The sequence below is a fragment of the Macaca mulatta genome, chromosome 19 (assembly GCF_049350105.2).
Source record: "Macaca mulatta isolate MMU2019108-1 chromosome 19, T2T-MMU8v2.0, whole genome shotgun sequence".
NCBI classification, from domain to species: Eukaryota; Metazoa; Chordata; class Mammalia; order Primates; family Cercopithecidae; genus Macaca; species Macaca mulatta.
In genome coordinates this window covers 44,710,736-44,726,374 of record NC_133424.1, presented here as the reverse complement: position 1 = coordinate 44,726,374, position 15,639 = coordinate 44,710,736, and the positions used below count along the sequence as shown (strand labels likewise).

The 15,639-nt window shown below is 53.3% G+C and overlaps 1 protein-coding gene across 4 annotated transcripts in view; it reads left to right on the top strand.

Moving 5' to 3' along the window:
- Positions 1-15,639, top strand: part of PEPD (peptidase D) — a 137,624-nt gene that overhangs the window by 97,616 nt on the left and 24,369 nt on the right. For all 4 annotated transcript variants that reach the window (XM_077982063.1, XM_077982062.1, XM_001108725.5 and 1 more), the window contains 2 exons: positions 13,476-13,544; positions 15,375-15,452. In XM_077982063.1, coding sequence (XP_077838189.1) covers positions 13,476-13,544; positions 15,375-15,452 — 147 coding nt within the window. The remainder of the gene's footprint in view (positions 1-13,475; positions 13,545-15,374; positions 15,453-15,639) is intronic.

The window sequence follows — 15,639 nt, the reverse complement described above, 5'->3', positions numbered from 1 at the left end:
GCCCTGCCGGATGGTGTCTGGGCCTCCCTCCATGGCACATTTCGCTGCGTCCTGGGCCTTGTGGTTCCTTGATGCTTGGAAGAACCTTCTCAGGGAGGAGACACCTTTCACAGGCGTCTGTGATCCTCGCTTCCTGCAGGTGCTGGGGATCTGGGGCTGCAGTGACCCGGCCCCTCCTGGTTCCCTCCAGCCTAATGGGGTAACTGAGGTCACCTGCTGCATACTGACCACTGGCTTGGCGCTGCCTCCCAGGTGACCAGGTCCCTGTATCCAGTGTCCTGTGCTCACAGCACCGAGAGTGGCTCTGTGTCCATGTGGACAGACTGCTTCTTCTCTCCTCTCCAGAACCCTCAGCGGAGGGCAGTAGGGAGAGAACTGGGTACTAGACCCCCAGGATGAACTGAGTGAGTTGCAGGGGCTGCCCAGAGCTGGGCCCAGGTGCGACAGTGCTTTAGAAAGGCATTGACAGGAAACAGCACTTTCCAGAGAAAGTTAGATCTGAAACGACACATTTGTGAAGTATTTTCAGATTGTAAGGCTGAAAAAGGAATTTGATGTTTAGAAATAAAGTAGTGCTGGACTCTTTCAACACAAAACAGAAAAATGCCCTAGAGGGAATCCAAAGTAAAGCACTTTCTTTTTCTCGAAGGGGTAACTCGAGGATTCTGTCCTCACTCTACAAGGTGGGATCTGGGTGTCTCCCACTGTTGGCCAGGCTGGAGTGCAGTGGCATGAGACCTGAGATCCTCTGCCAAGCGTGTGCTCCCTAAATATTGAACCTGGGCCGGGCGCAGTGGCTCACACCTGTAATCCCAGGGCTTTGGGAGGCCAAGATGGGAGGATCACTTGAGGCCAGGAGTTCGAGAGCAGCCTGGGCAACATAGTAAGACCCTGTCTCTACAAATATAAACTAAAATGAAATAAATACATTAGCCAGGTGTGGTTGTGCACGCCAGTAGTCCTAGCTACTCAGGAGGCTGAGGCAGGAGAATTGCTTGAGCCCAGGAGTTTGAGGCTGCATCCCGCCACCTGCCATGTGGGCACTTGGGGAGCTTCTGAACCAAAGGCCTTGCCCAAGAACGAAAAACCAGGCTTTTCCTCAAAGAAGTATTAAGGCGGAATCTTCCAGAGTTAGTCATTCCACAGGACACCCTGGCAGTTTCGGTCAAGTTCTTGTCCCACCTCTATTATTATCTGCTTAATTGTTTTCTTTCAATTGACTCATTTTTTTTTCCTTTAAATATATGTTTTAAGAGGCTTTTTATCCTCGTTATGAATGAAACCCAATCTAATTTGCCATTAACAGATGTTAACGCTTTAAAATAAATACCTAGTGCGTGAAGGAAATATGCTAGTGGAGTACCACATAATGTCATCCCGTGGATGGACTCGTATTGTGCTTTGGGAAATGTGAGCTCAAAGGCAGCCCCTTCCCTCCTTGCCCCTGCTCGCCCCTCCAGAAAGCTCCCTGCATACCTGGCTTGCTTCCCCCACACCTTCCTGGGGAGGATGGAGACAGGGTGCCAGTGTTCCTTAGAGGGACAGTGGCCTCTGGGTTGTGTTGAACTAGGATTATCTGCCACTCTGGCAAGCCTTTTTGTTTATTTGTTTGTTTGTTTTGAGACTGAATCTCACTCTGTCACCCAGACTGGAGTGCAGTGGTGCGTTACAGATGTGCACCACCACGCCTGGCTAATTTTTGTATTTTGAGTAGAGACAGGGTTTCACTATGTTGGTCATGCTGGTCTTGAACTCCTGACCTCAAGTGATCCACCCGCCTCGGCCTCCCAAAGTGCTGGGATTACAGGTGTGAGCCACTGCACCTGGCCTCTGGCAATTCTTTTTGTTTCCTAGTCATGTGGTTTGAGCCTCTCTGGATGTATCTGAGGGTAACCTGGTTTTTTTTTTGTTGTTGTTTGTTTGTTTTTTTAAAGAGCTGAGGTCTGATATGGTTTGGCTGTGTGGATATTGAATCATGGGGGTGCTTCCCCCCATACTGTTCTCATGGTAGTGAATAGGTCTCATGAGATCTGATGGTTTTATAAGGGGAAACCTCTTCCACTGGTTCTCATTTTCTCTCTTCCCTGCCGCCGTGTAAGATGTGACTTGCTCCTTCTTGCCTTCCACCATCATTGTGAGGCCTCCCAAGCCACATGGAACTATGAGTCCGTTAAACCTCTTTTTCTTTATAATTACCCAGTCTTAGGTATGTCTTCATCAGCAGCTTGAAAATGGACTAATACAGGGTTTCACTATATCGTCCAGGCTGGACTTAAACTCCTGTGGTCCAGCGATCCTCCCGCCTCATCCTCCTGAGTACACCACCACACATGCACCACCACACCGGCTTTCTGTTCGTTTTCAAAAGGGGTAGTTTTTGTTCTAGGGCCAAGAAAGGTGTTATGTCTGCGGTCGGCATGGACTAGTGAGATTGGGTCAGACATGAGCAGGTGTTGATCCCAGAATAAGTCAGAGAACAGTTGGCCAATGGTGCTTGTGTTTACACAGCTCTTCCCAGGCCTTCCAAAGCCGGAGCTCCCTCGCTTGCTCAACGTGCCAAACACAGATCTATAGTAACAGATTCTGAATTTCCCTCGAGGCAGGCACTGCGAGCTTTGAGTTTCTTCCTGCTCTGTGTTGTCAGCCTCCCAGGCACCAGTCGAGCTCTGCCCCTGATGTCCTGCCCTTCTTCCTGAAAATCAGTAGAGAAGGTACTCACTGGAGGGGGTCACAATGGGGCCAGCTGCTTGGGGAGGGGGTGGACTTGCCCTGAAAGCCCCAGTGAGGGCAGTGGGAAGTCCCAGCACAGGAGCAGGTGACAGGAGAAGCCCCCAACCACGCTTGTTGTGTAAAGGATTTCTCTTTCAACAAGACGGTGCTACAAGCCAGCGCACAAGGGGCAGTTAGTGAGAGCAAAGAAAATAATCAGATGGCATTCTGCCTCATGACCTACATCACAATAAATTCTAGGTTGATTGATTAAGTAAATGTGCAAACAAGAAGCCCACAAAAGATGATAGAGTTTATATAATCATAGGGGTAGGGAACGACTTCTTAAAGGAAGAAGCCATAAAGAAAAAAATGTAACAGATCTAGCCAATAAAAATGTAAATTATCTGTCCAGAAATGCCATAAAGAAAATTAAGGAGCAAAGGGGAAACTTGTTACATAAATGATAGTCAGATCCACTGCCTGTGTTCTTCCTGTATAAATCCCTTAAGGATCAATAAGAAAATGATGAACATTCGCATTTTTTTTTAAAAAAAGGAACAAGTCATTCAGAAAGGAAGAAATATGAGGAAATAGACATATAAGCATGTTAAAATTTGTTAGTTCATCAGTGAAACAGTGTTTTACCCACCAGATTCCCAGTCCTGCGGGCAGACGGGCCCTGCGGTGTGCTGCTCAGGACCCCAAAATCCTTGAGTGTTCAGGGGTCCTTTTTGCAGAACATGCCCTGAGAATTGGAAATGTGCATTTGCTCAATAATCTCCCTTGTAGGAATTTAGCCCGAAGACAGTGAAGAGGCATAAGGCCATGGGTGGCCATCCTACAGAGAGGCAGAAGCAGCCTCCATCTCTAACAGTAGGAAGTTGGTTAAGTAAATTAGAGGCTGTGGTGCTGCTCATACAGCCGTTTACTTATTCAGTCACTCAACAGAGGTATACCAAAGACTTGTGATGTGCCAAGCACTATTCCGGTCTCTGAGGGAAACTACAGTGAACAAAAAGATAAAGCTCAAGCCTAATGGGAGGCTAGAGATCAATGGATAGATGGGTGGATGGATGGATGATAAGTAGGTAAGTAGGTAGGTAGATACAGAAATAGATGCTCATCACCTTCATGATGGATGGATGGATGGATGGATGGATGGATGGATGGATGGATGGATAGATAGGATGATAGCTGGATGGATAGTTAATAGGTAGGTGGTAGATATAGAAATAGATGATTGATAGAGTGATGGATGAGTAGATAGAATGATAAATGGATAGATACAGAAATAGATGATTGATAGAGGAATAGATGGATGGGTGGATAGATATAGAGGGATGGATGGATGGATAGCTAGATAGCTAGATGGATAGATAGATAGATAGATACAGAAGGATGGATGGAGGGAGGGAGGGAGGGAGGGAGGGAGGGAGGGAGGGATGGATGATAAGTAGATTGACAGAAATAGATGATTGATAGAAGAATGGATAGATGGGTAGATGGATGGTAGATAGAGGGATGGATGGATGGATGGGTGGATGGATGGGTAGATGGATGATAGGTAGGTAGGTAGATAGATGATAGAGTGATGGATGGATGGACAGATGGGTAGATGGATGGTAGATAGAGAGATGGATGGATGGATGGATGGATGGGTGGGTGGATGGATGGGTAGGTGGATGATAGGTAGGTAGATAGATGATAGAGTGATGGATGGATGGACGGATGGGTAGATGGATGATAGGCAGGTAGGTAGATAGATGATAGAGCGATGGATGGATGGGTAGTTGGATTGCAGTTAGGTAGATAGGTAGATATAGAGTGATGGATGGATGAGTAAATGGATGGATGAGTAAATGGATGATAGGTAAGTAGATAGATGATGGATAGATGGATGATAGGTAGGTAGATGATAGAGTGATGGATGGATGGGTAGATGGATTATAGGTAGGTAGGCAGATAGATACAGAGTGATGGATAGATGGACAGATGGGTAGATGGATGATAAGTAGGTAGATGTAGACAGATGATAGATGGATTGATGGATGGATTGATTGATGCTAGATAGGGATAGCTAGATAAACATGTCAGATGGTGGTGAGGGTTGCAGGGGAGGGAGCTACCTTTATCCAGGGACTCAGGATGCCTCCCTGTGAAGGGCAGGAGAGACCTGAAGCGGGAGAGAGCATGCTATGGCTGTCTGGGGTGGATACTCCAGACAGAGAGAAAAAACTGATCCAGTGGCCTGGTGGGAACTTGCCTGGCAGCTCCAGGAGCAGCGAGGAGTTCGACTAAGAAGACAAGACATGACGGGGGAGTAAGGGGGAGGTGGGCTGCCGATGGGAAGTCACGGTTGGTGTGAGCAGAGGAGTCCTGTGATTCTACTTAAGCTGTGGAAAGATCTGTTTGTGGAACACACTCTGCAGGGGACAAGGGCTGAAGCAGGGCGGCCAGCCAGACCACCATCACCATTCACCGTCCCCAGCCACCGTCGCCATCCCCGAGGGAGAGAGAACCATGGCCTGCACCAGGGTGGGAGCAGTGGTGGTGGAGAAAAGTGGTCAGATTCTGGACATAGTGACGGCATTAAAAATAAAAATAGGCCAGGCACAGTGGCCCACACCTGTAATACCAGAGCTTTGGGAGGCCGAGGTGGGAGGATTGCTTGAGCGCAGGAGTTCCAGACCAGCCTGGGCAACATAGTGAGACCCCCATCTCCACAAAACTTAAAAAAATTTAGCTGGGCATGGTGGTGCATGCCTGTAGTCCCAGCTACTCAGGAGACTGAAGGGGGAGAATCACTTGAGCCCAGGACTTTGAGCCTGCAGTGAGCTATGATTGCACCACTGCACTCCAACCTGAGCGACAGAGTGATACCCTTTCTCTAAAAATAAAAATGAAAAACAAGAATAAAAAGTACATACATGTACCTGTGGATAAGGAAAATGTTGTTTAACAAGAATCTTCAGTGGGTCAGCCCAGCCCCTGTGCTGGACCGGGTGAGGCTGTTTGTCCCTGCAGACTTGTTTCAGCCCAGTTTGGGTCCCATTCACAGGTATGGAGGGGAGGAAGTTTCAGGACAATGACCACGTACATACAACTACTCAGAAAACCTGTTGGACTTTGTCTATAAAGCTGACCCCCCCAAAACCCTGTGATACAGCATTTCTACTCCTGGCTGTTTGCTCAACCAGAGATGCATACATGGGCCCCAAAAGACTGTACAAGAACATTCATGACTACACCACCCATAATAGCTACGATCTGGAAACAACCCGAATGCTCACCCACAGAAGGATGGAGAAACACACGGGGGCTCACCCCCGCAGCAGAACACAGGCCAGCAGTGAGAACCAACCAGGGACTGCTGCCCACTTAGACGGCTCCACAAACATGAGCAGCGGAAGCAGCCAACACAAAAGAGACCATATTGTTTGACTCCGTTTACATGAAGTTCAAAAGTAGGCAAACTAATCTATGGTGATAGGAGTTAGGCTACCCCTGGGGAAGAGAGACTGACCAGGTGTATGGCCAGGCACGCAGGCGTGTGCAGGTTGTGCCGGGCCATTGTGCTGTGTCTGTAGGATTTGGGTTCTTTTCTGTAGGTACATCTTACTTCCGTAAAAAGGTGAGTTTTTTTTGTTTTTTTTTTTTTAATTACAGCTTGCCTATTTATTTATTTATTTATTTCAAGACAGAGTCTGGCTTTGTCACCCAGGCTGAAGCACACTGGCGCGATCTCAGCTCACTACATCCTCCGCCTCCCAAGTTCAAGCAATTCTCCTGTCTCAGCCTCCCACATAGCTGGGATTAAGGCACCCGCCACCATGCCTGGCTAATTTTTGTGTTTTTAGTAGAGACGGGGTTTTATCATGTTGGTCAGGCTGGTCTCGAACGCCTGACCTCGGGTGATTCACCCACCTCGGCCTCCCAAAGTGTTGGGATTACAGGCGTGAGCCACCGAGCCCAGCCACAGCTAATTATTTTTTAAATAATTACTAAATATTAATCTGTGTTTATACGTTTAAAAAAATGCCTGGAAGGATGTTCAACAAAATGTTGGCTAGAGATGATCTCTGGGTGTTAACATGATCAGGGCTTTTTTTCTTTGTGCAGAGGATTTCTAAGACTTCTCCACGTACATATAAAACATAAGTATATTACAGTGTGACGAGCCAGAGCTTTGGGGACGGAGAAGGAGATAGAATGTTTTATCCAGTAACTGATCCGAGGATCTCAGAAACTCAACCTAATCAAGCACGTTGAAAATAAAGGGGAAGATTTGTTAATTGAATGTCATGTTATGTCCTCAGTTATGCTTAATACAAGATAGGCAATTTAGAATTCCCAATTATCCAATTAAAATGCTAATTATCTCGTGCCTTGATAAGGCAGCTCTTAGAGAGAAGGTGAGATGCTCTTGTCTGTCGTGTCTCTTCCTCCTGCTGTGACCGCTGCCGTCTTGGCCGCTGCCCTTGCCTGTGATTGGCGGATCCCCCCCTTCTGGGCGGGGCCTCAGTATCCCAGGCCTCCCCCAGACCCCAGCCCCTGCTTTCCACCAGCTGGCCTGGGGTGCCTTCGCCCAGGACTTGGTGGGCCAGTTGTCCTTGCAGACCTCTTTCTGCTCAGTTCAGGCCTCGTGCGTGGGTGCGAGGTCAGGGCCCCGGAAGGCGTTAGTCATGGCATCACCCACTGCCAGTGTTTTGGAATTGAAGTTTTTCCCAGCATCTTCTTCAGCCTTCACAGCAAGCCCTGAGGTCAGCACTGTTCCGGCCCCCACCTACTGACAGACTTGAGGTTTCAGAGGCATCCGGGTCAAGACCATATGCTTTGCAGTCGGAGACCCTGCATGGACTCGAAGCCTGAACACGGATTCATTGGGTTTCCTGACCCCAACCCGTCATTGTTCTGAGCTGCAGCATCTTCCTCTATGCAGTGGGAAAATCCCTGAGCCCCAAAAGGGTTGTCATGCTAAATGCTGCAGTTGACTGTTCAGTTTTTCTTACTGGAGCAGCTACACAACCTGCCTCAAGCATCAGACTGAGTGGGCAGCAGGGCCTGGATTGGATCAGTCTGCCCACCCCTCCCCACAATGCAGTGCCTTGTGGGTCCCCCTTGGCAGGAGCTGAGTAGTCAGGGAGAGTGACCTGGGCGGCAGTGGGGCTCTAGGAGTGTGACTTCACCTGATTGGCCACGTGGAGATGGTCCATACAAGCCCAAGACGCCTGGCTCCATATACCCTGTGACCATGCCGGCTGGCCTTCTGGAAGTCCTGGTAGGAGGGTGTTGCCCCAGGTCAAACCGTCTCTGTCTGTAGACCAGGACGGGGGTGGGAGCAGCGAGAGGAGGGAGTGAGGAGCTCCGGGCAGCAGAGCAAGCTGCCGAAGCCGAGCACCGCATCTGCTGCAGACAGCCCGGGTCTGACGCTGCCGTGTTGGTGCCGGCTACACGGTGATGCTGACCAGCTAGCACCAGTTTTATTAATCATGCATTTCTGCCTTTAGTCCGAGGCTTCAGGTCAGTCCCTTCTTGGTAACACTTCACGTGAATGCCTCTTGCTCATTTCAGGCACTTGGAGCCTCAGCGGGTGTTCATTCCTAGCTTTCTCTCTGTTTGTCCTCACGCTGGGGCCTGGGGAAGGGGAGGCATGGGACAGCCCCCCAGTTCACTGCCAAGTCCCTGTGCCTGTTCTTTGGGAGACCCACAGGGAACAGTGCTAAAGGAGCCGGGACCCACCTGGGAGTTGGGGCAGAGCCTTGGATAGGTCGCTGGTACCACCCAGGCGGCAATTCCAAGGGTAGGGCTTGGGCGCCTTCGCCTATACCTTCTGATGACCCACTTGGTCACCGCAGAAGAACGGTGTGGAGCAGCTCCCCTCCTTCCATGGGAATTCAAGAAGAATGTAGCACGTGCTTCTAGTTGCATGCAAAAGGAGCTATGCCAGGGCTCCACCGGTAGAAACATCCGGTTTTGCCTCCAAGTCCTCCATAGTGGCTGCTCCCACTTTGGGGACCGTAAGACACCCTCTGCTCGGCCCCAGGTGTCTCAGGGCGTTCCTTGCAGGACTGCATGGCCCTTATTCCGAAAAGGATTTTCCTTTAGTAACTGGTGTATCACGTTAATTACACAATTATGGTCATGTATACCCAGAAAATATCGCAGCAATTACCTAAAATAAATGAATGTGAATTATAAGCAACTTAGTCCTGAGACAGCTAGACACAGCATAACTTCTTGGCCCCAAACATCAGGAGGTACTTCTCACCCTCTGTGGCTCTCTCCCTCTTACACGTCCCAGGCCCACCCCGGGAAGGTGGGGACCCTGGGTCAGCTCTCTGAGGGTGAGGGGCAGCCGTGAAGGGATGGTGGGCACAGGCGCCCTCTGTCCAGCCAGAAGCCTGTCTGTGCGCACGTGTCCCGGTAGCTGGTGCAGAGGACACACCTCCGCGTTTTCGCTGGTGAACATTCTGGAGACGCTGGGAGTGTGTGGGCCCGAGAAGGACTTCTGTAGAGAACTTGGCTGCCTGGAGGGTGCGGGAGTGGGTGTCCGGGCCGTGGACCTATGCAGATTCTCTTTGGTTTTAAAGGAATAGTCAAGAGGCTGCTTCTCAAAGCCTGGCACAGGATGCCCACGACCTCCTCTCCTGCTGCCTGAGGGATCCCCATTCTCCAGGCTCCCTCCAGGCCTCTGAACAGTGACTGCGATGGCTAGGTCACTGTACACAGAGCTCCTTGGGTGCCAAACACTATTCTGTATACTCCATGTATGTTAAATCATTTGACTGACATAGCAGCCCTGGGAGGGAGGCACCAGTATCATCCCCATTTTACGGATGAGGAAACTGAGGCACGGAGAGGCCATTCAGCTGGCCAGCAGCAGAGCCAAGATTTGCCCTTGAGGTTGGTGTTGAGTCCCAGAAGGCGGGGTATGTGGGGCCCAGAGCAGGGAGCCCAGCACAGGGACTGGGGTGCGGAACACACTCTCCCCACCTCAGGTTTGTAACCCCATGTCCCGACTACCTGCTTTCCTAAGCCCTCTGCCCAACTGCGGGGGTTTCACTAGCTCTGCCTATTTTTGCTCCCAAGCTCGTGTTCCCGGCCCAGCCTCCTCTCTCCACCTCTTGAGTACCTGAGATCCATTGAGGCCCAGCTGGGGAAAGGGAATGATGTGGCCTGGGCCGCCCCTTACACCGCCTCACTGACCTCTTCGGCACCACCCCACCCGTGCTGGAGGCACATAGCTTGGTCGACACTTGCTGCCAGGCAGCCCTTCCACCACTGTCTGGGCAGCTGCAGCATTTTTATAGGACTGTGGTCCGTCTTCATGTTAGGTGATAAACTTCTGAGGGCAGGAGCTGGGCCGTGTGCCCGGGAGCGCTCCACGGGCTGGATTTGTGGGTCCCAGCGGGAAGCCTAGTGACACGGTCTCTGGGGACCCCATTCCTGCAGATCTGGGTCTGGGAACTTGCTGCTCCTGCCCCATTTGTCATCTCCTGGCACTGACAGATGTGCCTGCCCCCCTGACACTGCAGTAACTCCATCCACCTCATTATTCACCACTCACCTAGATTCCCCCTGGTTGCTTAAGGCCTCTCTCACTTCCGCCTGGATACAAGCCTCTTCTACCCAAGTCTTGCCTGGGAGAAATTTATAGATGAAGGTGTTAGAGGAATGGCCACATAAGGAAAAACAACGGGGCCCACATGGCAGCCAGGATGTCGTTGCTGGGACTTAGGCAGACCACGGCCTCCTCTCAGCCAATCAGGAAGCCGCTTCCTGCTGCTGGGGAGGAGGTGCACGCTGGGCTTGAGCCTAGCTGGGGTATGTGCACCACCCCATCGCCTTCCAGGTGAGCAGGAGGGAGCAGGGGCTGTTAGACCCAGCTGGACCCGGGCTGCATGGGCTGCACGTGTGAGTCGCAAATTTATGGACGGAGCCTGCGGAGATGGTTGCAGAGGGGCGGTGGCACTCCTGCCTGTCTTGCTGGCTGCTGCCCTCTGCTGGAGAGCCTGTTCCGGGTGTTAATTATTTTGGGTGGGTAGTAGCTAGCCTGCTCCAGGGATGAGTTGGCTGGACCCCTCCTGCCTCGCACTTGGAGGAGTTGTGATGCTGCCGCTGCCATGGCATGTCGGCCATCCGTGGAACAGGCTGTCAGCCTGTCCTCATAGCCCACACTTGCTCCTGGTCAACCCAGCACCACTCGCCAAGCTCTGGCCCAGAGCTCTGGCCCAAATGTGCGGGGGCTGCACGTTGCCTCTGCATCAAGCATGGGCCGCGGTTTGGAGCGTCCACCCCTCAGTGCGCACCCCTTGAAGATTAAAACTGTGACGGGCTTACACGTATCCACAGGCCTCTGTGCCGCCACATCTGCCCAGAACTTGGGTGCCCTTGTGCGTCCACACCCCAAGCCCAAAATCTTCAGAAAACATGGGCTCGTTTTGCCCACCAGTTATTGCCACCAAAGTACCAGTGTGTCCTCAAGTTGCGTCAGAAAAGGTCATTTAAAACAAAATTCAGGGCTGAAGTCCAGTGTGAAGCATTTCAGCCTCTTACAGGCTGGCGTGAATATCCAGCACGTGGTGCTCTCCTCTTTCCAGCTCCTTCCTGTGGAATAGTGTGTGGAGTTGTCAATGTGGCTGGCAAAGGTGACCAATGTCAGGCCGCACTTCGCAGGTGAAAACTGGGTCAGCCTTTCTTTAGTTTGGTGCTTCTGTGAGCTGTGCCTTCGTGAAAGTACTATTTTTTTCTTAAAAAGCAGCAAAGGCATTCAGAGACAGTTGTCTCCACTGAGTGGGTTATGCAGGGGGAAGCTTGCTGCAGGCGAGAGAGCCAAGTTTCCTCACTGCCTCCCCTTTCTGATTTTTTTTATTGTATTGATTGATTGATTGATTTTTTAAGAGATGGGGTCTCACTGTGTTGCCCAGGCTGGTCTTGAACTCCCGGCCTCAAGCAGTCCTCCAACCTTGGCCTCCCAAAGTGCTGGGATGACAAGTGGGAGCCACTGCGCCCGGCCTGCCTCTCCTTTGTTGTAGAATATGTGAGTTCCTCTGTACATGCAGGTGGCGTCTCTGTCCCTCTGCCTGTCTTTTCTGAAGCCAGCCAGTCCCAGTGCAGCCCGTGGTTGTCTGCAGGTCACTTGTCCCACAGAGGCCCTCTGTCCCCATCACATCGAGAATGACCATGTGACCCCCGAGCTTCACTTCTGTCGGTGCAGGACCACATCTCCCAAAGCCAAGGGAGCACCCCTGTTCGACGGCGTCGGTCAGGCCTCTTCTTGGGCTGTCTAGGAGGGTGCCACAGAGGTGTGCAGTGGCTTCTGAGGCCGCCTCTCTGGCCTGACACACAGGGCTTGCCACATGGGGCGCTGGCCTTGCCCGCCTTGGTAGGAACGTGCCTGGACTGTGGCGAAACTCAGCGCTGAGACTCCCAGGAGGTGGAAGCGGCCTCCTGAGCGCTTACACCACCAATTCTGGGGGCTGGGGGCGGCTGAGGAGGGGAGCGTGTGGCTTCCTTGCCTCCCTGGCAGTTCCTGAAATCCTTTATTTTCAGGAAATATTTCACTCACAGATACCCAATTATCCTGTGAGGTTTGGAAGGCAAGTCTGAAAGCCAATTGAATCTACCACAGCCATTCCTGCATAACAACTGCTTAATACCCAATCATGACAATTATACGTAATTTGTGTTGACAGTGCCTAGAAGACGAAACTCCCCTGTATGGACGTTCTCTAAGGCAGGCCTGGAATGTGCAGGGCTGGACCGCCACGTGGCGTGCCCTCGGGCGGCCGCAGTGACTGCCCTGGTTGGGGGTGGGCAGGTGGGGGCCACCTGGGCCTACCTCACCTGGTGGCAGGTGGACCAGCTGTGGTCTGGCAGGAAAGCTATTGCCGAGGCCTCAGGGAGGGGGTGAGGGCAGCTCCCCACCACCACACCCCTCACCAGCTGGGTTCTGCAGAGGAAGACCAGGGCAGAATGACTCAGTCCCTTGGAGCTCAAAGACCCATGCAGCGACTGCGCTACCATCCGCCGTCCTAGAGGCCTCCCCGATGCTGGCTCTGGGCTCAGCCTGGGGGCTGGGGCTTGTCTTTCTCTCCAGGCTTGGCTGTGGCCCCACCTGCTCAGGGTGGGAGCTTGTGGAGGGGGCCCAGCGAGCATGTGGCTTGTTCCAAGGAGGGAAAAGCAGGATGTGTGCCCCAGGCCTTGCCTCTCCCACATCGCTGAGGACCACCCTGCTCTGCCCCACCTGCAGGAGGCCTGTCCCTCACCCCTTCTGCCCACAGCTCCTGTGCCCTCTCCCTGGGTGAGCACAGGCCGTGCATCCAGCCCCTCCTGGCAGGGTGGGTGGTGGCCACTGGGCACAGAGTCATAGTGAATCACTTCCTCCAACTCTGCAGAAATGTGTGACCTCTGGCCCAGCCCGGCTTCCCCCAGGGCCCAGGCTCCGGAAGTCCCATCTGTCCTGATGTGCCTGGGAAGCCACTCGCCATGGCAGGGGAGGCTGGCGAGCTCCTCTGGCAGATGGCTGCGCCCTGCTGGGCCCCCAGCTTCCCTGTCTCTCCACACTGGCCTCTGAGATTCTGCAGCCTGTGACTGACCCCCAGGCTGTAAGCCTCACAGACTCACACTGAGAGTTTGGACCATTTTGGGGCCACAGCAGGGGAGCACATGGGCCAAGGGCCTTCCCTTGGGGTTCATGGGGCTTGTGGAGTGGGGTGTACCTGCTCTGATGCCCCCACCCTAACGCATCTCTCCCCCCGCAGCCTCTTCGAGCACTACTGCTACTCCCGGGGTGGCATGCGCCACAGCTCCTACACCTGCATCTGCGGCAGGTAAGTGGGGCACCCTGGCTCCCCTGGCGGTGACCAGTGGGAGGAGGTAGGGCAGTTAGTGGGGGGCTCCACCATCCCCCAGCTCAGCCACACTTGCTCACTCACACGCCCACACCAGTGCCTGGCCCAAGCTTGGAAGTCGCTCCTCGCTCCCAAGACTCCAGGAGCTGAGGTGACCTCTGCCTGCAGGACCTGGCACTGGGTGAAGGAGGGAGCATGGCTTGCCCATTGCAGAGAGGCTGCTTGGCATCCCCTCCCTCCTGTCCCCAGCTGGTCAGCACAGCAGCTAAGCACAGGAAGGCCACTCCTCCACACAGGCACACACAGAGCGTGTGGGGACCGGGCTGTGAGCCCAGGCTGGGCAGCTTCTGTGTGCAGCAGGGGTGGCGTGTGGCAGGGTCAGTGCAGAAAGCGGTGGCAGTGTGTCCGTGTGTGGGTGTGGCTGCATGGGGCCCAGTGCTGCTCTATGTGGGTGTGCATGTCACTGTTGGTGTGCCTGCTCATGGCACATGGTGGCGAGGGGCAGGGCTCTGTGTGGGTGTGTGTGCTTGGGTGTGTGCCATCAACACATGGCTGGGTGTGCTTGGAGGCACACACATGGTAGAAATGACCATGATACGGGATCACTGCCATGCTGTCCGGGCCATGCACAGCAGCGTGTGTCCCTTTGGGTGTGTCTGCCCCCACATACATCCTGGCTGTGGGCGTGGCCCCCTCGTCTCCTGGGCTCTCCCAGCCAATCTCGCTGCTCTCTGCCCGGGCTCTGCCCCTCGAGTCTGGCCCCTGCTCTGCCAGGATGGAGCCGGGCAGCTCTGCCAGTGTGCATGTCCCTGGCACATGAATAATACATGTGAACATCTCAGTCCTTGGAAATGTTCTCCTCCGGTGGATGGAGAGAAAATCATTATTTCTACTTTTATGATTCCCGAGGCTTCTGAGCAGGGCCATAAATATTACACCCAGGTGGGATTTTTTTCCCCCACTTTGGACAGACTTAAGTCCTTTTTTTCTTAAAGGCATCGCTCATTAGGGAAGCCACCTCGGGCAGAGGAGCGAGGAGCCTCTTGGTGTCCTGTCTCTGCAGCCCGGTCAGGATGCCAGGGCGGCTCCAGGACAGCCGGGGCCCTTTCCACAGGCCCTCTCTCCTTTGGCTACCAGGAAAGGAGGGCGTCCGTAGGGCCCTTCTTCAGGCCCAGGAACTGCTGTTTCTCCCTTTTTGCTCTTTTTTAAATTTAAAGACAGGGTCTCCCTCTTTTGCCCAGGCTGGAGTGCGGTGGCATGATCATAGCTCACTGCAGCCTCCACTTCCCAGGCTCAGGTGATCCTCCTAGCTCAGCCTCCTGAGTAGCTGGGATTACAGGTGTGAGCCACCACACCCGGCTAATTTTTTTGCATTTTCTGTAGAGGTGGGGTTTCGCCATGTTGCCCAGGCTGGTCTCGAACTCGTGGGCTCAAATGATCCACCCGTCTTGACCTCCCAAAGTACCGGGATGACAGGTGTGAGCCACCACACCCAGCCCATTGCTAAGCTTTACGTGTGCTCCACGTGGTGCCCACATCCCAGCCCAGAGGGCAGCTGCCTAACCACGCTTTCAGCCGGGAGGCTCTGCCACAGACTGAGGCTGGTTGCCAGCCATGTGGCTGTGGGGTGACAGGGCCACCATGTCCCCCAGCCTCCCCTCTGGCTGTGGACCTGGTCCAACCACGCCTGGGCCCCTGCTGGAGGTAGGGACAGTGCTGCCCATGGGCAGGGGATTGGGCATCCATCCCCTCTTCCAGAGCCTGCTGCATAAGGATGGGCTTTGATCACCCTCCCCTGGCTCTTTGCAGTGGTGAGAACTCAGCCGTGCTTCACTACGGACATGCTGGGGCCCCCAATGACCGAACGATCCAGAATGGGGACATGTGGTAAGTAGGGCCACTGGCCCTGGCTCTGTGTGTGAACAGCCAGGCCAAGGTTGGACTCAGCTTCAAGATGGACCAGAAGCCTCTGGGTCCCTGTCCTGAGAGGGCTAACCACAGCAAGTCCCTGGGCTTCTTGGCCCAGATTTCTCTGCCAAGGCCATCGGGCTGCGTGGTGCCTTCTCCAGGGCCA